Below are 27,228 nucleotides of genomic sequence, written 5' to 3'. Positions count from 1 at the left end.
TAATTGGCTCCCAACAGGGAGTGCTGGCTGATGGATAAACAGGAGCGGCAAAAGTTCTCTTTCACTGGAGCTGGGTCTGAGGAAGCTGAATCAGTGTTGAGGCCTCCACGTGTAAACAAAAGGGTGGCTTTGTGATGGGATACTGGCCTTAAGTTATTTCAATCCCACCTGTTCACAAAATAATTGAATTTCAAATTTTAATTAACTAAATTTCAGTAAAGCTAATCTTTAAATGCATTTAATGATTGCAATTAAGAGTGGAGAAAAGAAGTTAAGTGTATGTTAGCATCTCATTGTAATTTTTGGCTTTGCAGTATAAACTTAATACTGGAAAATTTCACCAAAACCAGTTGACTTTGAGTTTCTTTGCCAACAAGGTAGTATAATCATCAGTTCTCAGTGGGTGCAAGGAGAAATAAAACTATGAAGTCTGATCGTAACTCAACTTTGTCCTGAGTATCATAATCTAGAATGTGAACCAATCACTGATCAAAGTTCATGATTTACAATTGACTAACTTGATTCACCACCTAACTTCTAAACCAACAATGCAGTTGGTCATCATAAACCAACAAATAACACAGCAAAGCTTCTAATCTGTTGCTAAACTTGTGCGGCCATCCAACTTAGCCCTATTTACCGGTGTTTCATATTACAAAGTTGGATAGAGTATTTCTGATGTAGAAGGCAAGAAGCTAATGTGCAGTTCCTTTAAGAATGTGATTTTTCTGTACTTAGAAATTTCTAAGTGTCTGAGCAGTAGCTGAAGTTGCCAGTACACAGTGCCTCAAAGTGAAACAGGCAAAACAGCAGTCTTGTTTTGATGTTGACAAGTTTGAATTCAGTCACTTAATTTAAAACCAAACTCAGCAATTCCAAGCCAGTTGAATTTAAATCTGATCTTGACAACCTGGAACAAATCATAAGAATTTGATTGTCGTTACAGGTATATAAAGTGAGGGCAATGGAAAATCAGACAACTACCACCTGCCAAAATTAACACAATTCAACTCTCAAAGCCCATCCAAACAAAGGTACCACTGTAGTTTAGCTCAAGTCCTCAATGAAGAAATTAAACATCCTGACAACAGAATAACAAAGGATTTTGTGAAGAGACTGGAAATAACAATAGTCCACAAGACAGTCTGCATGAACTTGGAGATTTAAGTTATAATTTATTGCTGCTTAATTTGGGTTTATTAGTGGCACTTGTCATTACTTAAACAGCATTCCAGTCAAATTTACTCCAGTTAAGAAGTAGCTAGTAGTCTGGGGAATTATCAGTTTGTCAGTAATTTTGTTAATTTGTTCATTAGTTAAATTACTTGTTGTAAAGTGGAGATCAGGATCTTTTCAACCACTTCTGATAGATTACAAGGGGTAAGTGAGCTTCTCTAGGTGTTAAGGGGTAATTTTAGAGGTGAGCCTCTACTCTTGTCATAACATCAGGGCTTGTGTTTTAAGTTTTAGGAGTTCAGTCATTCCATGTGGTAATATTTACCTTCTTTGCCCTAAGAACTAATTTTTTTCAAGCAAAATCATTTCCCCAGAGGGGAAGGTCACTGGGGACAACTGTCACCAGTATCTTCAAATGGAAAGCTTCCTTCAAGTTGGGGAGGGTGGGTTCTTGACCAGGCAACCTGAATTCAAGTTACAGCTACTCCAGAGGCCTGTAATAACATCTCAATGGGCTGATTACAAAATATAAAGGTGGGTCTTAAAATAATCTGGGAGAACCAGTTTGCTGTTCTTAACAAAAGATGGGGGACAGCATAGTGGCTCAGTGGTTAGCACTGCTGCCTCCCAGTGCCAGGAACTCAGGTTCAATTCCACCCTAGGGTGACTGGAGTTTGCATGTTCTCCCAATGTCTGCATGAGTTTCCTCCCACAGTCAAAGGATGTACAAGCTAGGTGAATTGGCTAAGCTAAATTGCCCATAGTTCACCTAATCTGTGAAACACTATGGGAGGAATGGGTCTGCATGAGATGCTGTAAGGGCCGGTGCGGACTTGTTGGGCCAAAGAGCCAGTTTCCACACTGTACGAATTCTAAGATGTCAACTTGGTGAATGTTAAATGTATATATTATGAATTGCTAAATGTGTTAGGGCTGATTGTCAGCTGCTAGTGCTCATTAAAGTAGTAAAATGGACTTTGGAGGCATCTCTTATCCTAGAACTTTCCTCTTACAGGGATCAGTTGACAAGGATTCTGAACATGGCTTAGTGATTGTCACCATTTCTACTTGCTGCTTCAGATATGAAGATAATACATGTTAGATTCTCTCAATAATTAAGTGACACTTGTTTCTTAAAATTCTAAGGATTTCATCTTAAAGTATTGTGAGACATCACATTATTAGAGGATTTGATTTAAGGGTGATGTGGGTGGGCTCCCCAAATAGTGCTGTAAGGGACATCCTTTTATCGTCTGTACCTCAAGAATGTCACATCTGACAACCTGCTTATCCTCTTTCAGTCCCCAAACTACTCTGCAACTCAATGCTAAATAGTGCTGCACACCTTGAGGTGATGTGTAGAGCTTAATGAAATTGCTTCTAATCAGCACTTATGTGCAAAATCTTGACAAGAGATTCTTAAATCAGATATTAAGTTCAAATTATAGTAATCAGCAACTTGGACCAAGAATTGTGTTCTGAATCCAGTCTTTTCAAATAGACATGTCTACTAACTGGCACACATTTCATACCCGTCTTCATGCCTGCTAAAGTAACCCACATAATTATGAAACCTTGCCCCTAGGGAAATGTTTCCAAGGATGAGCTATTAGTTATACCAAAAGAGTAGAGGTTTTGTTTACATCTTTGAGGCTGGAACATGCATAGGAAATTCAACAATGCTGTCTAAAATAATGAAGAGCTCTAATCAAGTAAACAGGAACAGTTCTCCATGGTCAAAGGCTCAATTAGCAGAGGCTGGAAATAAACATTTGAAAGAGTCAAAACTGACACATCCCCCTAACTTGAAAATAATACCAATTGTCTCTACGGTTTTGGAGTAGATCTGTAGCACAGGTTGTGACTGTTGAGCTTAGTTGGTTTGCTGAGCTGGGTGGCTGTTCTGCAGATGTTTCATTACCATGCTTGGTAACATCCTCAGTGTTGCCTCTGATGGGCTTCATCAGTGGCTGCACTGAAGATGTTACCAAGTACGGTAACGAAACATCTGCGGAACAACAAACCAGCTTGGCGAGCCAACCAACCTTAATACCAATCGAGTTGATGTTCCAACAATATCATCTGTGACTCTTAATCAGATATATCTGTCATGTGTCTATCTCTTTGGGAAAGTTTGTACTTCTCTATTTAATTTTAACTGTATCAGGCTTTTAACACAGTTGAAGTTTATGAATTACAGATGATGAGGTAACTTAATTTTCTATGATTCTATTAAAAATGAATGATAGTGGAAATATCACCAGAACTCTTTTCTATAGTTGTTCTTCAGAACGACACTTATTTTATAAATGATTCTCATACTTGGTGTAAAAGTTGATTGTAGGAGTAAGGATCTGCTATAAGCTGAGTAGTACAGTGACCTGACTAAATAATTTTTGAAAAATAAAGCCCAGTAATGAAGAAACTGCTATTTTAAACTCAGATTTAGATGAGATATTCCCTGTGGCAAACAGTCAGATTAAAGGCAACATTCCACTGAATGGAGACAAATGTAATTAAGTGTAAAATATCACAGGTAATGAAGGGAAAATAAGCAATATGCTTTCCAAATGGTTTTGAACTAGACAGTTACACCTTTTAATACAATTGAAACGTAACACAACAGTAACAACAAAGCTAAAATGGTGGAAAAAAAATACACAAACAAGGAATGCCCACACTCAATGTCTATACAAAGAACAAATAAATTAACCTTTTTGGGGTATGGATATCCTCTCTCCTAGCTAACTCCTTTACTGTCTCCACAGCTGAATAACCTGCAGATGGTTTCCAGAATTATCTGCTTTAACAGCAGAATACAAGTCAGGATGCTGTAATCAAAGTGTGCACTGCTCTGGTCACCAAGAAACAAGTGAAGCATCAATTCACAATACTACTTCAAATTTGACAACAGTCAAAATGGCACAGGTTCAGAATAAAGTGTAACCATAGGGCTAACGTTGCAAAGTCCATCATACAGAGATTAAGCACCAAAAGGAAATTCTTGTGAAGACGGTATAGTTAACAGCAGTTTAGGAAGCAAAGGTACAGTAGGTGTTTTTAAAAGGATGAATAAATAATTGGGGCCAAATAACTTGTCTTGATGGATCTTAGCATATGTAAATAATGAAGGCTGGAGTAGATTTTTACCTCAATATTTGTTCAGACGCCATCTTGTTCTTGAATTTTGGTGGCAGTTCACGTATGGTTTGCACTGTGAAACATTGAATATCTACAGCAGTTTGTTAAAGAGTTTACTTGAGCATAATACAAGCACCACTTAGCAATCCAGTATGGCTGAACTACATTTATCCATTATTTCCCAATCTAAAGTAGTCTCATTCGCCTGCGTCTGACATGCGTCCTCTAAACCTTTCTTATTCATACACCTGTCCAAATGTCTTTTTAACTGTACCTGCACCAACCACTTCCTCTGGGACTTCATTCTATATAAGAACAAGTCTGTGAGAAAAAGTTGCCTTTCAGATCCCTTTTAAATTTTTCATCTTAAAATTATGTCTTCTAGCTTTAAACTTCCTGAGCCTAGGGGAAAAGACCTTGGCTATTCACCTTATCTATGCCCTCATTGTTTTATAAACCTCTATAAGGTCATCCTTCAATCTCTTATGTCCCAGGGAAAAAATCCCAGCCTACTTAGCCTCTCCTTAAATAAAAGCCTCCAGTCCTGGTAATGTCCTTGTAAATCTTTTCTGTAACCTCTCCAATTTAATAATATATTTTCTATAGCAGGGTGACCAGAATTGTACGCAGTACACAAAGTAGTCTCACCGTTGTCCTATACAGCTGCAACAATGATGTCCCAACTCCTATACTCAATGCTCTAACCAATGAAGGCAAATTTGCCAAACACAGTTTTCACCAACCAGTCTACCTGTGATGCCACTTTCAAGGAAATATATACATGAACGTCTAGGTCTCTGTTCAACATCACTCTCCGGGATGGTACCATTAACTGTGTGAGTCCTACCCTAGTTCGTCGTAACAAAATGCAACTCTTTGTATTTATGCAAATTAAACTCCATCTGCCATTCTTCAGCCCACTGGCCCAGTTGTGAAGGTCGAATTATACTTTTAGATAAACTTTTTCACTGCCCACTATACCATCAATTTGGTGACTGCAAATGTACTAACTCTATTCTCATTCAAATTGTTCATATAAATGACAAACATCAGTGGACCCAGCACTGATCCCAGCCGAACTGCATTGGTCACAGGCCACCAGTCTAAAAACAAACCCCCAGCATCACCCTGTCTCCTGATATCAAGCCAATTTTGTATCCATTTGGCAAGGTCTCCTTGGATCTCATGTGACATAAATTTAATATCCAGTCTACCATGTCAAACCTTGTCAAAGGCCCTGCTAAAATCCATGTAGACAATGTTTACCACTCTGCCCTCATCTAACGTTTTGATCATGTATTTAAAAAAAAAACACTTAATCAAGCTGGTGAGATGGTATTTCCCTTATTTATGCAGCTTGCACTTTCACCACCTGCAAATGAGTGAGTTAGGACAGATCACAGTGATGGGTAAATGAAATTACCACATTGTCAAAAGTCCTTCAACCTGTTCATGAAGCCAATGATATCTTGAGTATCTGTACCCATCTTCCTTCAAGAGGCAGGCATTAGTCAGCCATCTCACTTTTTGGGAGACAATAACAGAATACCCTTTTCTCTTTAGCTAGAACATAGGTTAAACAATGGGCAAACTAGTATTAATTTCTATGAGTCATGAATAGCAAAATAAATATAGTCAAGCAACAATAGGACCAAAAAGGAAATCAAGGGGTCTTGAAGGCTTTTGGCTAGTTAGCAATGGGTTAAAAGGATTATGGGAAGCAGACATTAAAAATGGAGTTGAGGTTAAGATGAGATCAGCCACAATCACATTAAACAACTGAGCAGGATGAAGGGGCTGAATTGGCTGTTTGTGTCCTTATTTCACAATGACAACAAACTACATCATTGTGTCAGAGCTGCCAGTAGGTTATAAACACTGCAGGTGGAACAACAATGACTTAGAGGCACAATAAGGAAATTCAAAAATATGTCAAGAAAATCTGAAGTAAATACATTTTTCGCGTTTTATTTCAAACAAAGCAACATTTTGGCATTTAGCTTGTCTCAACGTCTTTCCTGACAAATTTGCTTTGAGGAAAATTTAAGGAGGATTTGATGTAAAAGCAATACAAAACATTGAACGTTGTTATATTCTGATGTTGGCGGCAACACCATTTGAACATGAGACATTGTGTTGTCATTAGGGCTTCAGTAAAGCATAAATGGCATAAAACTAATTTTAAAATGCAATAAGCCCCAGATGAATTTGTCCTTATAGATATGAGTGTGGACAGAATATTTTGAATTACAAATAGCTGTTAAGTGGTGTTAGCAACAATTTATTACTGGTGGTGGTACTGGTGAGACCAATTTTAGTTTGTGTTTTTTTTGTAGAACTAATGCTTTGGATTGAATACAGAAAATAAATGCAGGGGAAATGTTACATCAGCACTGCCTTAATATTATATTTTAATTTTAATTTTGTGTTTAAATTGGAAATTTGCTTTGTGCCTGAATACTTCCCTTTCTCACCCAAGGATGCGCATGCCAGCACATTCTAAGGATACATTGTCCACAAGAGTTTTTAATGTCATCACTTGGAGGAGATGTTGTCTTCATTTTTTCTGCATTGGGAAATATAGTGAACAGTCTTGCTTCAAAATCTTCCCGCCGCTCATATTCCTTTCCTCTGTAAATGAACATTTTGTTCTGGAGAAAAAAAACACAAACCATGACATTTTCCAACTAATCAGAACAACTAACTCTTCTGCAGTCTCGCTGTGGAGAGGAGATATTAAAATCTATCACTAATTAACCTTTGTCATGGCATAGCACAGTCTCAGTAATTTTTATTTGAAAATGGTGTATGCCAGTTAAACCAACACAGAATGAATGCTTCATTTACAGGGAACACTGTAGAAAGTGGACAACAAATCAGTGCACAGATTACTGAAGATTCATGATCAATGAAAATAAATTGTTATCGTTAAATAAACATTGGTTTTATTAATACAATTTCTTCAGGATAAAATAACACTATTTTAACACTACTGATTGGTGGTCAGACTACATGTAGAAAGGCATTATGCTCTGTGTTTTTCTTTCCCTCCACAACATGGGATGATAAGTTGCTTTGGAACAGGAGAGACAATAATAATTTTATGAACCTCAGGTCGACACAAAGACATTTGTCTGTTTACTTAAGGCCAGACACAAGCAGAAAATGGTCATTCAATCCATCAAGTTTTGCCTAGCACTCAATGAGATCATGGCTGATCTGATGAGCCTCAATGCCACTTACTTGCTTTTCCCCATAACCAATCATTCCCTTATTGCTTAAAAAACCTGCCTACCTCAGCTTTGAATAACTCAGTGATTCAGCCCCAACATCCTTCTGTGAAAAAGAATTCCACAGACTCTCAAGTGACCCCTACGAGAATAAATTTCTCCTCAGCTCTGGTCTAAATTTGCAACCTATTATACTCGATTATGCCTTCTGGTCAGTGACTCTCCCACAGTGGGGAAACAACCTTTCTGCATCTATCCTGTGAAGTCCTCTAAGAATCCTGTGTGTTTCAATAAGGTTGTCTCTCATTCTTCTATATTCCAATGGGTACAGCACAACCTACTCAATATCTGAGTCAGTCCTTCTATATTGGACTGCCTCCAATGCCAGTGTATCTTTCTTACAGATAAAGGTCCAAAACTGTTCACTGTATTCCAGGTGTAGTTTGACAAGTGCTTTGCATAGTTCTCGCTTTGTCAGAAATACAGACATAATGGTGATGTAATAGAGGTCGATAATTAAAGAACTGTATTGTATCCCATTGAAAGGTCATTACAGTTTAACAGATTGAGAAGGCCTTGGGACATGATGATAGATTGAAGCAGAAGTAGACTGGATATCAGACAAGGTGTAGAGCTGGATGAACACAGCAGGCTAAGCACATCAGAGGAGCAGGAAGGCTGACATTTCGGGCCTAGACCCTTAAATTTAATATGTATTTATTGTCACGTCATTCCCCCAGCATGTGGATTCGTTGTGGGCGATGTGAGTTTGCACGACGCTTTTCACCACTTCAGTTTCATCTTCCTTCCTGCAATTGTAGCAGGAACTTAAATGTAATATTTCCCCTGCATTTATTTTATGTATTCAATCCAAAATACTCCTTCTACAAAAAAACTCAAACTCAATTTGGACTCACCAGTACCACCACCAGTAATAAATTGTTGCTAACACTACTTAACAGCTATTTGTAATTCAAAATATACTGTCCACACTCAAATCTATAAGGACAAACTCATTGTTCATATGGAGTGTATTGCAATTTAAATTAGTTTTATGCCATTTATGCTTTACTGAAGCCCTAATGACAACACAATGTCTTATTTCAGGCTGACCCGAAATGTCAGCCTTCCTGCTCCTCTGATGCTGCTTGGCCTGCTGTGTTCATCCAGCTCTAAACCTTGTTATCTCAGATTCTCCAGCATCTGCAGTTCCTACTATCTTGGACATCAGACAGTTCTTTTCCCAATGTGCTGTATGCAGATGGAGATTCTTTGCCTTCAAAAGGGAGTTCATCCAGTTCCTGACTGGAGCAGAAAACAGACAATGTAGACGATAAGTGTTTTTAATAGGTAAGATTTGGCAATGTGATCAAGGGGAAAGGAGCTGGTGATCAGAGAATAAAGGATGTTTTGAACAACTATGGTTTCGCCATCATGCCGTCATCAGGCTTGATTGACCAACTGATCTGTTCTAGCTGACATTTTTGTATGCTGAAAATAAAACTTTGTATTCATAGTCCTCTAGAAACTACCAGTGATTATCAATAACCCGAAGATAAATGTGGAGAATATATTTTACAGTGTTGCAGAACGATTGGCCATATATAGCTCTTGTTTAAGAAGCAATGATTTAATTTTTATCAACACATTCTTAACTTAGTAATCATCAAGCAGCACAGTTTTATGAGCAATACTTGATTGAAAAGCTTCATCACTTATTCATTACCCGAAAAGTGAGTGGACAGCAATTTAAAAACTTAGTACTCAGTAATGGTCAGAGTCTACTTGAAGCAATTTAGAGACTAGAAATCAGCCAGTAGCCCACCCATTTGAAACAGATGACAGGATGATTATATATGCAAAATTACGTCCTATGACATTGTAGGGCCCCATCTGAAATTTTCCCGCATAACTGGATGTAATCTAGAATAAATCTGAACCATCAATGAGAATTCTTGCTTTGCATAAGACTGTATTGATTTGAATCACTATAGTTCAATAAGAGCTAGCATAAAGGTCAATTCAGTAGATTAGCATTTCAAATGATTGTTAACATGCAGAACACTGAAAACTGCAGAGATAATGGGAACTGCAGATGCTGGAGAATCCAAGATAAGAAAGTGTGGAGCTGGATGAACACAGCAGGCCAAGCAGCATCATAGGAGCACGAAAGCTGATGTTTCAGGCCTAGACCCTTTTCTGATGAAGGGCCGAGGCCTGAAATGTCAGTTTTTGTGCTGCTAAGATGCTGCTTGGCCTGCTGTGTTCATCCAACTCCACACTTTGCTATCATTGAAAACTGCAGAGGCTCCTTACAAATTAGTGCAGGGAGTTCCTCATCTTCGATCCCCAAAAATCTCTGCTGGTATTTTTGGGGTCGCCCTAAGGATCATTGCGCCCAAAAGTGATTTTGTCCACTGGCTCAAGAGTGAAAGCAGGCTAATTTGCATCCGTGTATTACTCACAGTTTGCTACAAGCATGGTGATGAGGCCAATGCTTCAAAGGGGCTTATGTATCCCTTTGGTGGCATGAAAAAACGCAAAGCATCTGCCCAATTGATTTTTCACAACTTTTTAAGACATTATTTTAATTTAGCCCTCGGTTGGTTTTTAACTTTGTGTGCATTGAAACTGCCAGTAAATGTTGCTCTAAGATCAGAGGGCTGACACATGCTGATTGGAGTGCCAACACCATACAGGCCATGGATGTCTGTGCAGCAGCGGGAGAGATTAGAAGGGATGGAAGTGGCAGTTTGAGATTTTTTTTTAAAACAATTGAACAATCCTCCTTTTAAGTATGCAAGATGTGAAAGCAGGAGTTTAACACTTCCAACTAGAAAGAACATGCATTGATCAATGACAAAGAATTCTATTATTTCAGTGAGATGAAAAAAACTTAAGTCTCGGGTGGTAGAGTAAAATAATTTCTTTATTTTTTTCAATTAAAGGTCAAGGAGAAAGCTATTTTTTTAAAGAACTTCTGCACTTGAATTGATCTTCATAACTGAATTTTCTTAATAACCAGTGTAAAAATCAATCCAATGAATTGACAGAGTAAATGCTTGCTAACATAAATAGCAAAGTATTTTAAACTTGGAATTTAAGAAATGGTTGTTTGTTTGTTTTGCTATAAAATATATTTAAGTATTTTGAATAAGTGGCATTGATAATCTGTTAATTTCTACGGAAGGCAATGGCTTTAGACAGATTCCAATAAAATTTTCACAAAATACTCAAAAAAATTATAACTACGCCAGGATATTTTAGATCCATGTGCAATTTTAGTAAATATTTTGTTATGCTATATGATAAGCATTAGTCATTTAGATCACCTTCACTGTAAGTAATTGTTATTTCAATAAAATTACATGTGTCAGCAACTATTTGACTATACAGGGAAGAGAGTTGTTTGGAGGAATATGGGCCAGCAGCAGGCAGGTGGGCTCTATGACTGCATTCTGAGAACATCACAACTAACCTTTCTTTCAAGTACAGCAGTATGAATCACAGAATCATAATACTGTGAATTTTCAGTCTTTGTACCATGCAATGGAATTATCCACATAAACTTGCCTAAAACCAGAAATTGAGCAACGCAAATATTTCTTTAAAAAATTGAGACCCATGGTGCCTAGGGGGACTTGGGTGGTATAAGGATGTTGCAAAGTCATTCCACAGCAAAAACTCAAAACTCTGATGGCATACCAGTCTTTTGTTGGCTATCGTAGTATGGGTCATCCTAAGTGTGTGCACAATATTAATGCTACCCTTAAGAGTAAACAGTGGACAAATTAGCAGAAAGAGACTCCAAGAATGCTTTATTTTCTTAATCAACCTGAGATGCCTCATTTTTATCATTTCCAACCTAAAGAACAGATTGTATTTATACTGTTCTTTTAACATCACAAAATGTCAAAAGATTCTGCATAGCAATGTTATATTGTATAAAATTCAGACAAAATATTCAAGGACATATTCGGGTAGGTGGTCAAAAGTTTGGGGAATTCCATTAACTCATGTCTTAGTGGCTGAAAGCATGCCATCAATGATTGTGTGATTAAATTGGAGGTGTGCAACAGGTTGGAGAGAGATGTGCAGAGGCATCTCACAGGGTTATAAGGCTTGAAGACATTATTGAGGGGGAATTTAAAATTGAGGTGTTGCTTCAAAGGGCGCTGGGTATTTTGAGCTCAGTGATGATAGGTGAACAAAGACCTCTTGCGTATATGGACAGTGGCAGCAGAACATTCAATGACCTTAAGTTTAGGGCAACAATATACTGTAAATTCTGTAATGTTGACAAAAAAATTAGATTTATGTTTACACTAGTTTATTCACCATGCAGCAGACCAACTGATTACATCTATAATAGATTACTATTGCCAACTATTTTTTTGTGGGAAAGGTGAACTATAGGTATGCAAGGTAAGGGAAAACAGGAGAGGTGTGGCAATGTGTCCCTCACACTGTGAATGCAAGGTCATTACCTACATAGAGATTTAGAGCAATTTGCATAACTTTCAAAAATGTGCACAAAGTTGAGACACACTTAATGATTAAGTAGCAAAATACATATATTAACATGAAGGAGAGAAGTTGTCATAGATAGTAAGCCAAATTTTCCTGTAGCACGACAGCTAACAAAATGCACTGTAAATTAGCTTTGACCTTCACATTCAGGTTGTTTTTTTGCATGGCAAGTTTCTGAATGTGCATATTGATGACATTGCAGCAAGGGAAACAAGGCATCTTAGACCTGTGTGGATACAGTTTAAAAACACAGTATTTTCTGAATGAACACAGCAGGCCAAGCAGCATCTTAGGAGCACAAAGATGCTGCTTGGCCTGCTGTGTTTATCCAGCCCCACACTTTGTTATCTAGGATTCTCCAGCATCTGCAGTTCCCATTATCTCTGATCGCAATTTTCTGAATGAAGCAGAATGTAGGATGGTGAAAGAAACAACAAAATAACTTTGAGGGATGTGTAACAATGTGAATTTGCTATCAATTAAGGTTGTCTTTTATTAAAAGAGATAAAAGAGACAGAATGAAACACTGAATGGACAAAGAAAAAATGTCAATAAAAAAGCAAAATGTTCAAAGTTGGACATCAGACTCCTCACTCCTTCCAAGGAAAAAATACTGGATCTAGCTGGAGAAGAGCAGGATCTCACGTGGGAATGGGGAGACACCAATAAGCAACCAACCCAATAAACCTTGTTATATTTCATTGCTAATGAAATGTGAGGCTGGATGAACACTGCAGGCCCAGCAGCTTCTCAGGAGCACAAAAGCTGACGTTTCGGGCCTAGACCCTTCATCATTCATTATCTTGGATTCTCCAGCATCTGCAGTTCCCATTATCACTGATACAATATATTTCATTGCTCTTCCTTTACCACTTCTACATCAGCTTTTATCCATCTGCGACCACAAATTCCCTTTTTTTTATGCGCACACAAGTGGCACCAGGGAACCCGTACCATTAAGTAGTGAGTACTGGAGATCCTCAGATCCATCTCTAGCTTTCAGGAAAAAGCTGGTTAAAACTCAATGGTTACACAAATGAGGTCCCTGCAAACAATCTTTATCAACTCAGTGTCTTTCTAGATTAGATTTGGGTGCATAATCTGATGAGCACATCAGACATGTAACACTTGCCTGTCTCTGCAACTGGTTGCGGAGTGAACATGCCAGGCATTCCAGGTCTCAAAGACCACCACCTGACCTGTCACAGGTTTCCTTTTCTTGGGCATTAATGAGTTGGTTGGTGATCACTGTACAGACGCAGGTCCAGAAGAGTGCTCTGTAGGTGATGGATATGTAAACACGTTAACACTCCCATCACTCTCACCACAGGCATTCAGCATCAATGACACGGTGAAAGGGGAATGAGGCACCTTGACCTGATTTCCCAGGTTACTCCTTCCTCTCAGAGAAACAGGGCAGTGCCAGACCATGCCCACAGGTCAGGGCAGCAACACATTGCCCCCTAGATGCTTCTTAAATAGACATTCCAGATGGGTCTGGTCCCTACATCTCTCTGGCCTGTGATTCCAAGGCATATAGGAGTATGATGGAATATTCCTCACATGCCTAGGTGAATTCAGCTCCAACAACGCTCAAGAAGCTTGACAATGCCATGGCAAAGCAGCCTGCTTGATTAGCATAACATCAACAAACAGTCACTCCCTCTTGCACAAAACCCAGCAGCAAACGAGTGCAACATCTACAAAATGCACTTTCAGAAATTGACCAATTCCTTAGACAGCACCTTCCAAACCAATCGTCACTACCATTGAAAAGGACAAGGGCAGCAGATACATTGGAATATCACCACCATCTCCAAATTCTACTCCAAGCCATTCACAATTTGGACTTGGAAATACGGTCCTATTTCTTTAGAGTCTGTCATTGACATGTCATGATGAGACCCTTGAGATGTGTAACTTTTTTTTGTTATTTGTGTTTGGGAATTGTGCTTCCCTGGCTGGGCCAGCATTTATTACCCATCCATTGGTGGCCTTGAAGATGCGAGTGAGCTTATCTAATTATGTGTTGCACAATCAAAGTTTTCATACTACACTGGATTTAGCTTTTTGATAGTAAGCCAATGTGAAAGAAATTCCCCCAGTCCTCTCAGATAAAAGACTTGTTCTGCATTACAGGCCATGTCTTTGAACATGTACATTTCCATGTCAGATTATGGCAGTTATGAAGCACTGACCTCCAGAACTTGTCAAGGAATGTGGTTGTGAAATGGGAACTTTAGGCTCTGTTTTTTTTTAAGGTTCTGGATCTCAAGACACTTGTTTAGCTTACATGATAAGGAGGCAACTGGTGCACATGATGTAGTGCCCATGATTCCTCGAGGTCAGAATGTTTTATTTTCAATCTTCGACAATGAATGATCTGAAGTGCAAACTGTAGTCAGATGTGTGGTATTACTTAATCAACAGAGATATGATTACCACAATGGCCCTAAAGCAGGGCATTTTGTGAAGTCAGTGCCACAGCTGACTTTTGATTTGTTATGGTGAGGTTCAAACTTCTTGTTAGCATGAGTGATATGCAGGATCCATTTGCGACACACAATTGACCATTCCCTTCCTTTATGTCTCTTTTTCTGATGCTCCTGTGGCCAGACTGACTTTTCAGCCTCTTTCCAATTTCAGTTGATTCCCTTTACATAACTACAAATAAGCCCATTTTACCCTGAAAATCAAAGACTTTGAAAATTCCCCTTCCCTTGCTCATTCTACACCCTCACCAAGTAGAATTCAGAATTACACTGATTTGTTTGAGGCCTTCTGTTCCACCTCCAACTTCTGGAGCTCCCAGGTCACATCTATTGACTATGCGGCCCCATCCTACTATTTGCAATTGCCTCCTGTTACAAGTATCACTCTCTCAGACTCAGTACAATGAAGCCCACCCCTAGTCTTGAGTTGCCCACGTTTCCAAGGACTCCATAAAATTCCCCCAATAACCTCCTTTAGTACTGTTAATCAAACCCCTAATACTCAGTGTGGCCCACCTCAAGATTAACTTGGTAGGATAGCCCTGATTGATCACTGCCCATCTCCTACCCATAATCCGCAGACCGCTTGCAGTTGACCTGAGGACTGACTGTGGACCAGTCATGGACTGCAAGGATATGGATTCCAAGAATCCTAGGATCAGATGTCTCCACGGCGAACTCTCTGTGGTTTAAAAATAATGAGCCCCCTCACTGCTGCAGTATTCTGTGACTGAATTTACTTCCCCTTCACCCTACCAAATATTACTTCCCTTTGATTTTCATATCTTCATTAGCTTAAAGCACATGCAGTGTTTGCAATGTATGTGCTGGCAGATACCACAGGTCTGATAGTGATCTAGCACACTGCTGTCAAGCACCCTGCACAGCCCTGTCTGACAGAATTGACTATGCAGTGCTTCCTCACGATCACGAATTGCTTTCCTTCATCTGCCCTGGAAATCAAACTCAAACTTCATGCACTGACAGCCTCTAACTGAACGCTCAATATCTTGAGTACTGAGAAAGTAATGTGATCACATGGAAACTAGCAACCTGTAACTCACCAGTAAACTGAATGAGTATTATGAAAGGGAAGTGAAGTAGGCAGAGGCTCACAGCCTTTCAGCAAGCTTTAATGTGAGCGAGCACAAAGAAAACAAGCTAAGAGCCATAAGACAAAGTCAAAAGCATCCTGTTCGGATAGATATCTGGCAGCAGCATGCTCATTTTAGCTGTCTGTCAGCTCCAAAGTACCATGCTGAAGCCTGGAGTGTTGGATGAGTTTGTTTCACAGCTGGCATGACGATGTGGTCAGGCCAATGGCTTGCCAATGCTGAGGTGCAAGAATGATGGATCTAGGAGGATGCTAGCCAAGATGTATGCAAAGACGCCGTTCAGATGAAGCAAGGCTTGGTGGCCGGATAGGCATTTGATGAGCTGCAGCTGTGAGATACTCATTTTCTTTTACCTGTCAGGAACTTGCATCAGCTAGCTTCATGGTGGAGGAGGAGAATTGGAGGTGGGATGTAAAAGGATATAATGAGAGTGAAATATATGGAAATAAGATAGTTGCCATTTAAAGACTGGGGAAAAAGGTTTTCTTGACATCAAGAAATTGTGTTTTTTTTTCATTCTCACCATATTTTGTCACCTTTCTCACCATTACTCCCACCATACCAGGGAGAGGGAAAATTCTACCCAATGTCCGTTTCAGTTCTGATTTAAAAATATCCAAATGATACGGTGTATATTATTACAAAATTTATTTCTGTTAGGATTAGCTTCAGAGATGGAGACAAAATGATTGGAGGAAAAATAGATACCTGGCACTTAGGATTCATAATTATTTGAATGGCATGAACAATTGTTATTTCTTTCAAATGAGAAATTACGTGTCAAATTAAAATCAAAGGCATGTATAATTTTCAAATATTTATAACTGAAAACAAACAATTATAAGATTCAATACTCGTTTCTTCCTACTGTCTGCTCTCTATTCCCCAGACACTGACAGAGTATATGAATTTTAATTAAAGATATGTAATCAGATTTCATAACACAGGCTTTGTTGTGTATTCCAGATTGCATCAAATCTTTGTTCACCCATCATCCTGTACTTGCTGACCTATACCACTTCCTGGTAAAGCAAAAATTTAAAAAGCTCATCTGTTTTTAAACTTCTCCCTAACATGGCTCCTCCCAACTCTAACTTCCACTGGGCTGCAAACTCAGATATCAAATCATTAATTCCAATGATTGAGCAGCACCAATTTTAGTTATTCCAGCACTCTGGCTGTGCAATCAACCTCCGAGGCATTATTTGAAAATTTCTCCATTTAACCACTATGCCTCAGTTTCCTATCTACCACCTTTAGTGGCTCAGTGTCATAATTTAGTTTACAACGTCTCTCCAAATTTTCCATGTTAAAGATGCTACATAAATACAAATTGTTGTAGCACATTGTTTTAGGAAGACCAATATGCTTTTCTAGAAATTATAGCAAAATAAGAAGTAAAATATCATAATTTTAAATCCAACTCAGAGACACAATCCCTCCTTTCAAGCAATTCTTACAAACAGATAATAAGCATATTTTGAAAATTGAAAGCGATCAGACACAATCAGCCATACTTCCTCACTTTCAGTCAATTCATGACATGTAGCCAGCTTTCATATTCTTCTCTTGAAAATGTAGATAAAGTTCAAATTGAAAACTGGCTGCTACACTTGGCAATCAGAAAATGTTTCAGAAACTCAATGCACCTACAACTCAGCCATGTCATACGTTCATCCAGTATGACATCATTCTATTATTCATAACAACAGTGATTTTCATGTGATCCTGTAAGCTAACATTTACATGATCTAACATACAGGCAGGTACATTCGAATGCAAATAGTGCATTGCACTTTCCAACTTAAAACTGGGACAGGCAACATTAATCGCGATGCATTGCATTAAAACTGCTTGACCCTGTTCAAATTTGCAATACTCTCAGAATTAAAAATTTAGCAACATGTATGGTCTGATAGCTTTCACTGATATTAGATAATCTAATTCTCATTCATCAAACAGTTTGACCCAACAACTGCTAAATAGATTTTATTATTTAAATTTCTAGACAACAGTATATCTAAAATATCTATGCTTTATACTGCACTAAGTAGTCATTAGAAGTAACCCATGTTTATACAGAGATTCCTGCATTATCTTATTAACGCAAATATTCTGCCGAGTATGAACGCATTAGAAATATTGTAAGTAGGTAATTAGCCGTAGTCCACAAAATCACTGGCATCTGATTCCATTACAAATACAAATGAAGTCGGTCAGAAGAAGGCATGATGGCTGAACAGAGTTGTGGCCACGAGATATCGGCTCTCTTTTACCTGTCGGAGATTTGTGTTGTCTAGTTTCACAATGGAGGAGGAGAACTGGAAGTAGGATGTAAAGGAGCGGGATATAATGAGATGGAAATAAGGTAGTTACTATTTAAAGCTTGTGGAAAAAAAAGTTTCCTTGTCAAGGAGAAATCATTTTTTCATCCTCTTCATATTTGAGAGCCACCATGACATAAGTGCAGGTCAAGGCAAGGGGAAGGTCGCCAGAACTACAACAGAATTCTTAACGTCTAAAAACATGATTGCAGTAGAACAAAGCATATTTATGGGGATACTCATATGTTTTACATGCTTTTTTAGGACATCAATATTATCGAAAAATGATATAAAAGGTTCAAGCTTTCTGCTAAGCATAGGATCAGTTCACTGAAGACCATAAACAATCAAGAGTGATTAAACCTGAAACGTTAGTTCAGTATTTGTTCCATCTGTCTCCTAGATCTGCAAAATATTTTCAGCAATTTTTGTTTTGTTTGATTTCCATTGTCTGAAATAATTTGCTTTTGAAATATTCAAGTTATAATACAATTGGAATACTGAACAGAAGAATATAGATTTGATTCATTTTCCTGAAGAATTCGTTTGGTGTGACCACAAATGTATTTATCAGGTATAGACTGCAGAATTCCTAATCTAAATTCTATAAATAAATGTCCAAATTCAAATATAAAAATCACATCTTTCAGGATAAATACTAACTCCATTTCCTTCAGTAAATGAAAATGAATAAGTCCATCTCCTTTTGCGTATTTAAGTTATGAATGTATAGCAGAGTTTACAACCAGCAGATAACTTAAATGTATTTTGCGTACTTATAGATCTTTTTAATTACTTTCGAAGGAACTCATTACCACAACACTCTGCTGGTGTCGTTCCTCTATTGTGTATATAGATTAACACTGAATGTCACAAAAAAGTCAAAAAAAATTTCTGACAATACAAAATAGAAAATTAAAATTGAAGTTTAATATGTTGGCACTCAAAAGACATTCTAAAAATATTAACATTGAAGAATATGCATTAAATCTGTCAAGGCATTGCCGATGGTGCAAGGTATCACAGAGTTAATGTGCCTATTGAACCAACACAGCAGATTTGACAGTTAATTTTACACGCAGAGAAAATTAAAAATTCATGCTAGGCTATGTAGTTTGATTCTGCATAACCTGTTCACATCCATTGATACTGCAAAATAATTGCAAATCATGGTTGCTAGCAACATTCATTTGTGTATTATATCATAAAGCTGAAGATGATTAATGTTAGAGTCAGTTTTTCATAATACAACACATTTCCTTCCCACCAATTTTCTTTCCCTATCTGGGAATGTTTTTGATTCTGAACAGAAGAACCAGTGAGACAATTAATACCTCTGTACAACGAGTAACAGAGTATTAAGCAAATGAATTGAAGTTTTTCTGTTGATAAAGTTGTCCAAATGCTTTCCACAGCAATGTAAAAAATTAAAAGTGCTCACCCGGATAAATGAAGGAAAGCCTTGACCGTAGTATCCAACAGCAAAATAATCTGGTTTTGCTCGTATCACTTTAACAATGTTCTCATAGAATTGAGCTTGTTTTTGCTGCAAAAGTGATCCACAAAATTCAAATGATTAACAGCTCATGAAGGGAAAAAAGTAAAAATTAAAGTAATTTAATATCTTACCAGCAATTCACTCAGTTGTTCATAATCAAATAGTTCATTTTCATACTGTTCTGCAAGTTCTTTGCCTATAGAAATGGCCTCCTCCCACATCTGAAAAAGATGTCACAGATAAAGCAGAAGTGCTCAATGTTTCAACTTACTCAACACCGCATACTATTCTCCATACATTTAATTATTATGTCAAGTTCAATACATTTCATCTCATTATTCTTTGCGTTAGCAATGTCCTGGTATGTTGTACAAATTGTGCAATTGCTTGTTTACTTTGACTGACAGCAACATGAACATTTTGAAAATCCATTGTCATTTATTTTTACTGTTCTAGAAAAACATTCATTTCTGGAATTACTGCGCACATGGAAGGACTCTGGTGCCTTTCATTATTATGGGAGTTAATTACCTCGATTACATCATGCCATTGATATGCACAGCATGAATGTACGGCACAGTTTACCACCAGCAGATAACTTAAATTTCACAAAAACAGAAGGAGTCTGGGTGGAGTGGAATTGAAAATTTGGATTTAGGAAGTTGTGAGGTGTTGATGTATCAGGAATGTGAGATGGAAGAACAGGGTTATAGAATGAGAAACCAGGAATCAAGAACTGGTCTTCTTGAGGTGGAGTGGTTAGGAATGGTGGCAATCAGAAAGGTGCTTTAATTTCTAATTGAGAGGGGCATCCCTGCTCCTACTGCTACCATAAAAGGTAGGTTACTTACCACCTTTGTTGTAAGCTGCCATTAAGTGAGTTTGGCCATGATGCCATTACTGCCTCAAGAAAATGTTATATCTGAACTGTGACCTCATGCACTACATCTGAGAAGCCATGCGGAGATGAAGAAAATTAACATCTGCAATCTAAAAGAGTTCTTAGACGCAGTAAAAAATACAAAACTCCTGTTCATGAACCACATTCAAAGCTTTTAAATCTCAAGTGGTTAATTTCGCAGAAACAGAAAACTCCTGTTCAAACTCCACAAAATGGCCTCTTTAAGCTGTCAATCAAACCATGAATTCAATCACTTCCTGAGATAGTTGTAGGTATGAAACTCAGCCAAGCATCAAGCATTCATAATGGTTTAATGCTGTCCCTTGGAAAATATCAACAAGGCACGCCATTATAAACTTTCCAACCAGAAGGCAATATATTTACATTTTAAGTAAACTAGAACATAACAGTGCAGCAAAGGTTTCTTTTTAATTCACTGACAGATTCGGCTTATTTTTTGTTCAAATCTAAAGACCTCAGAATTTAAAAACAAACTTTAGACCCTGATGCTAGTATCAAGATGAGTTATCTAAAATAATAATTAATACATAATTCACTGGATGTATTTATTAATTAATTTATGATAAGATTGGTGGACAGGAGTATGGCTGCTTTTTTTTCATTTAAGAGAACACTTTTTAATTAGAGGACATTGGCAACAGTAGCAAAAAATGATACATTCAAAAATGAGGAAAACAAGATGTCAATGTAGATACCAAAAGTCAAAACACTTTTTAGTTTTTGGTTTTAAAGTATTTTTTTTTAAATATAGACAGAAACTGCTCCAGGGAGACAAGTCTTTGCTTTGTCTCTTTTTCTCTGAAATACCTCTCACTAAATGTGAGTGTTTAAATTTTACCAGATGACCTCATTGCCATAAAAGGAGGCATTTTAAAGAGAAAGTGTGAATCTACACACTCTCTCTAGTAAAATATAAGTCAACCGGCCATAACTAATCCAAACAGATCAAGAAATTTCATATCTAACAACCTAAGTGGAAAGTAATTTTGACTTCAGGTCAGCATATGACAACCTGAATAATTTTTCTACCTGGACTGTTACTTTGTCAAAGTTCTTTAAAGTTAATACTTGGCAGAGTTCTATATATTTTTCCAAACATGGAGGGTGTTCAGAAACCAGGTTGACCTTTTACTGATAGTGAGCTAATAACAGTCTAATATATATCACTAACAATAGCACAAAATACAAACTCTGTCGCAACTAATGGATGAGTGTGATAATTGATCAGTCCACCCTCCTCAGTGTAACAACACTTAAACTGACCAACTACGCCTTTCAAGTCCTTTTACATCTACTCCAATCATTTGGGAATTTTAAACTGTGGGTTATACTCCTTCGAAAAGCAGAATGGAGTCTGTTTTAACTCAGCACAAAACATATATGGATTTGCAGTGTTTTAGGTTTCGTGTCTGGAAGATTCATGCTCCGCTCCCTTAACCTGCGGACAAAAATTGGATCCTTCAGAAATCGGGGTTGGAAGTCTGCATCCAGATCTTGCCTACCATTTTTAAAAATCAGCTGAGTAATCTCGACTCTCCAAAAATGCAACCCTTTGTGGGAAGAGAGGCAGCTATATAAGCAGGGTACTAGCATGTATTGATTAGAAGAAGAAATGTGACAGGGTGAACTGATAAACAGGAAACAGGGAAGGAAAAGTATCAATAAGCAACGGAATGAAAAGGTAGGATGAATGTTACGTTAACTGAGAAGGCTGAGGAATTTGAAGGGAATAAAGCAGCAGGATGTGTGTTAACTAAAACAATTAGTAATAAGATTTAGCAAATGAGACAACTTAATATCTGTAATAAGGCTTTATTTCACCACAAAGAAAAGAACAATTTGTAATTTTTGCTATAGTATTCCTGGTTCAGTCGCGCTGCTCATAAGGAACTTCTTACAACAATAAAGCAGTTCAGGGGTTAATCTAATATTTAAAGTATATAAAGTCAATAGATTAAGCAATATACAATTAACAAGCATGCTATTATCTTCACATCCAACAGAAAAATTAGAAAAAAGTAGTAAAGTTCATATAAAAATAGGAAATGTGACCTTTTAAGATATTAAATTGTTAATGTTATTATACAATCAATGAAAAATTGTGTGATTATGATTATGTTGGTGTTGGCAGTTGAACAAATGAGACAGTTAAGGAACTAGTCTGATCCGGTTCAAAATTGCGTGGGAAGAATGTAAGTATTTTAATTAACATAACATTATGTAGCTCCATGGAAGCAGAGCCTGTTAAATGTTCCAAGAACAAGAATCTTTTAAATCCAATTCTGAATCTATTCTGAACATATTGAACTAAAAGTATTAATTTAATAATGTAATTAACAAATTTCTTTAATTATGACAATATATTGCACTTCAGCACTTGTAATAATTCTGTGTAACAGAACATACTGTTGCATTGGCTACAAAGGCACCAAACACTGATGTGTTGCTTATTTGAATCACAGAAACCTACAGTGTAGAAAGAGGCCATTCGGCCCCTCAAGTCCAGCACCAACCCACTGAATAGCATCCCACCCTATGCTTGGAACTCTGTTTACTGTGGCTAATAGTCCATCTGGCCTGTATATCCCTAGGCACAATGGGTCAATTTAGCATGGTCAATCCACCAACCTGAACATCTCTGGACTGTGGGTGGAAACTTGAGCACTTGGTGGAAACCATGCAGACATGAGGAGAATGTGTAAACTCCTCACAGACTGTCACCCAAGGCTAGAATCAAACCTGGGTCCTTGGCACTGTGGTGCAGCAGTGCTAAATACTGAAGGCCACCGTGCCCTGCCCAAGCACCACACACCACCACCACCACCTCCTCCCCCAATCCCATCTCCCTTGGAACATATTAAGAATGATTTTGCTGACAGTTGTTCTGTTTCAGGGAACTGAAGGACAGGATAAAAGGGGAAAGCTGGATAATGAGTCTGTATATTTTAAATCACTGAGTTCTGAAGACTGACTAGGAGAGCAGATCTTGGTGTTTGCCTTTCAATAAGTACAGACCAATTAAGACACAATTAAGATGAATGTGGAAACATCCAGATTTCACCTAACTTAAGTCTCATTATGAAATTAACATCATGACACAGATGCATGCAGGAAGAAAATGGCATTGTCACTGCCCTCCTGCCCTAAAATGTGCAAATTCACAGTATAGCTGGGATACTAGCACTGGGTCAGAATCTGCATTGTGGTTTTTTCTGAGCCAGGTATCCTCCTTCTTGGATGTTACTGGCTAGTCAGAACTTCAAAACACTAACCTCCACTGGCAGACAAATATTTATGACTGCTGGGGCTCACAGGCCTTGTTGAGGGCAGTTTAACATTCAGAAAGTTCCAGATGGGGCACAGGGGAGGAGAATCTGGCTCAGAAAAATAACCTGGAGCAGTGAACGTAGATGTTTTTGTAACTAGACAGGATAAGATTTTTGGTTAAACAGCTTTTCAGCTGTAGTAAATTTGGATTTGAATCAGCTAAGACTTGCTCTCAAGTAATGGAATTCTATTCAAATGGGCATACAGCAGAAGAATATTAGCAATAATTCCTTAGATCTAGGGACATAAATTCTCAAACTTTTTGATTACAACTACTAACATTTTATTACATGAATTCCCTTGTTTTTCAGACTGTGAAAATATTTTTAATACTTGGATGTACACTTCAATACTGGAAATCTTGTGAATCTTGACGAATATAATATTGCCGGTTTCAAAGTATGAAAGTAGCTTAATAGCTGTTTAACTAGGTTACTTTGCAATTTCACATAGTTAAAACAGATGTAAAACGTGTAGCTTTGAGGGCTTATTGTACATATAAAACCATCTCAAACTATGGATGCAGTATTTAAATGGTGACAAGCCCCCTTTGGGTCAGCAGGAATCGATTCTGATAGCAGGTTCTAGAATGCCTGACAGGAAGAAATTGACAGGGTGTACAATGCTGTACTTCGGTCAAGGAGTGAGTTTCAAAAGTTTGGAAGTGCTAAAATATTGCTGCATACAGATAGGAAATTGGTATAGACTTAAATTTACTGATTATTAATGTAGACGATTTATAATAGTATGTTACATTTTTAAAGACAATACATGGTTTTATGTATCTTGTGTAAATTACTTAAAGCCTTTTTAGAGCATTTTTCTAAAAGGTTTTGCCTACAGCAACTGAAAATATTGCCTTTTTATGACATCTTGTACTCATACAGCATTATGAAATCATTTTACCTTTCCCTTGTCAAAGTAGTGGATAATTTCCTGGTAAAGCTGTTCTTTCAGTTGGCCTTGGGTCTGCGCTTGGTATCCATCTCTCTGATTTAGGTGAGCTGCACATGGCTGGTCAGACCACTTAACAAAATTAACAAAGAAGAGTATGTGTTTTAATTTTAAATACCTATATAAATATAACACATATTTCAAAATTTCTCACTGTTACGTAGATCACTGCACATTGATATTTACAGGACAGAAAGGAGCAAATCACTCACTGTCCTTGTACCTTTGCTGGACTGGTTTTGCACTAACCCCGTGTCCCAATTTCCTGTTCTTTTCGCTTGCGTTGCCCTCGAGATGGTTATGGTGAATCGCCTTCTTGCTGCAGTCCATTTGGTGTAGGTACACCCACATTGTTATGGATAGGGTTTACCATTTTGACCTAATGATACGAGTTCATTGAGTGCAGGGAGACATGACAAGTGCAGCATCTAACATACCTACGAATGAGGTGGTGCTACAATACAGGATTACTTGCATATCAAACAGCATAAGCAGCCAGCAACAGACAAGCTAAATGACTGTACAGTTAATAAATTAGATTTATGTTCTCCAGTTCTGCCACATCCAGTCGTGAATTAATTAATTCATAGAATCCACAGAATTGAATCCTTACAGTGTGCAGACAAACCATTCAGTCCAACAAGTCCACACAGACTCTCCTGAGCGCAACCCACCCAGACTCACCCCCTACCTATCCCTACAACCCTACATTTCCCATGACTAATACAACCAATTTACAGGCCCCTGGACACTATGGGCAATTTAGCATGGTCAAGCCACCTAGCCTGCACATCTCTTGATTGTGGGAGGAAACCAATGCAAACACAGGGAGAACATGCAAACTCCAGTCAGACAGTCATCCGACAGTGGAATTGAACCCAGGACCCTGGTGCTGCGAGGCAGCAGTGCTAAACACTGAGCCACTGTGCCATCCCAAGGCTGGAGGTTCCACATTCTCAAATATGGGGCAATCAACACATCAGGGCAAAAGATAATGCTGAAGCATTTGCAACAATTTTCAGCCACAAGTGCTGTACGAAATAATAGCAGTGGTCTCCTCTGGCTGCCCTCAGCATCACAGATGTCAGTTTGATTCGCCTTATGTGATATTAAGAACCAGAAGAAAGCGGTGGATACTGAAATGACAATGGACCTGACAACTTTTTGACAACAGCCCTGAATATGAATGCACCAGATCTTGCTGCACCCCTAGCCAACCTGATCTTGTGCAGTTGCAACACCTGCACTGATCCTACCAAGTGAAAATTGCCAGCTTTGTTATAATGACAGACAGCAGGACAAATCCAACCTGGTCAATAACTGCCCTCCAGCATCAATAAAGTTATTGCTAAGCAAGTGCTGCTTGATAGCAATGATGGTGTCAAGCAGCACTTGCTTAGCAATAACTTGGTCACTGCTGCTCAGTTTGGGTTCTGCAAGAGCCACTCAACTCACAACCTAACTATAACCTTGACTCATGGACAAAAGAGCTGAATTTCAGATTTGAGGTGAGAATGACCACCCTTGAGACCAAAACCTTATTTGACCAAGTATGGCATGAAGGAATCAATGGGAATTGGGGAATAGCTCTCCATTCATTGACATCACATGTAACACAAACGAAAATGGTTATGGTTGTTGGAGGTCAGTTATCTCAGCTCTAGGACATCTATGCAGTTCCTCACGGTAGCGTTCCAGAATCATCCATCTTCAATTGCTTCATCAATGAACACACATCCATTAAGGTCAGAATTGGGTATGTTTGTTGATCATTGTACAATATTCTGCATTATTTATGACTCCCCAGATATCGAAGCAACCAAGTGCAGTAAGACCCAAACAATGTCCACACTTGGGCTGAACAGTGGAAAGAAACATTCAAACCACTCAAATGCCTGGCACTGACCATCTCAAAAAAAATTAAACAATCAGCCATGACGTTCAATGGCAATACCATCACTGAACATCCCCTACGATCAACATCCTTTGGGTTATCAGAGTCCAGAAACTAACATTTGCCTTTAATTATATTTCTTAAACTTATTTTGTAGTTGCATTAGTCTCTTAAAGTTGACAGTTCCTTCTTTCAACTACGAGATAAAGCCAATCATAGCTAGTGGTCAGCTTTGCTGCCTCATAGCACTAAGGACCCGTGTTCGATTTCAGGCTTGGGTAGCTGTGTGGAATTTTCACGTTCTCCGCATGTCTGCATGGGTTTCTGTCAAGTGCTGCAGTTTCCGCCCGTAGTCCAAAGACGTGCAAGTTACAATGTTCTAATCCCAATTTTAGCCATGGTAAGTGTGGGGTTACGGGGACAGGATAGGGAGCTCTTTGGAGAGTCGGAGCAGACTTGATGGGCTGCTTTCTGCACTGTAGAGATTCTAGATCCCACTGTGTGCATTTTCAAGGTAAAATCAAGCAAATGGAATAATTCATTGCCCCTCCCTCACATGCTTCACGAACTGAACTAAGTAATGTATCAACCAGCTCTGGGTGCTTTTCAAGTGCTGACAGACTAT

The 27,228-nt window shown here is 38.2% G+C and overlaps 1 protein-coding gene across 2 annotated transcripts in view; it reads right to left on the bottom strand.

Annotated features, from left to right (window-relative positions):
* Positions 1-27,228, bottom strand: part of dock1 (dedicator of cytokinesis 1) — a 562,483-nt gene that overhangs the window by 72,888 nt on the left and 462,367 nt on the right. For both annotated transcript variants that reach the window (XM_048551079.2, XM_048551080.2), the window contains exons 38-42: positions 24,662-24,781; positions 19,638-19,727; positions 19,450-19,554; positions 6,827-6,968; positions 4,327-4,408 (exon numbers count right to left, since the gene is read on the bottom strand). In XM_048551079.2, coding sequence (XP_048407036.1) covers positions 4,327-4,408; positions 6,827-6,968; positions 19,450-19,554; positions 19,638-19,727; positions 24,662-24,781 — 539 coding nt within the window. The remainder of the gene's footprint in view (positions 1-4,326; positions 4,409-6,826; positions 6,969-19,449; positions 19,555-19,637; positions 19,728-24,661; positions 24,782-27,228) is intronic.

The sequence above is a fragment of the Stegostoma tigrinum genome, chromosome 20 (genome assembly GCF_030684315.1).
Source record: "Stegostoma tigrinum isolate sSteTig4 chromosome 20, sSteTig4.hap1, whole genome shotgun sequence".
In the NCBI taxonomy this organism is placed as follows: domain Eukaryota; kingdom Metazoa; phylum Chordata; class Chondrichthyes; order Orectolobiformes; family Stegostomatidae; genus Stegostoma; species Stegostoma tigrinum.
Note: the sequence above shows the minus strand (reverse complement) of the source record. Positions and strands in the feature narration are given on the sequence as shown.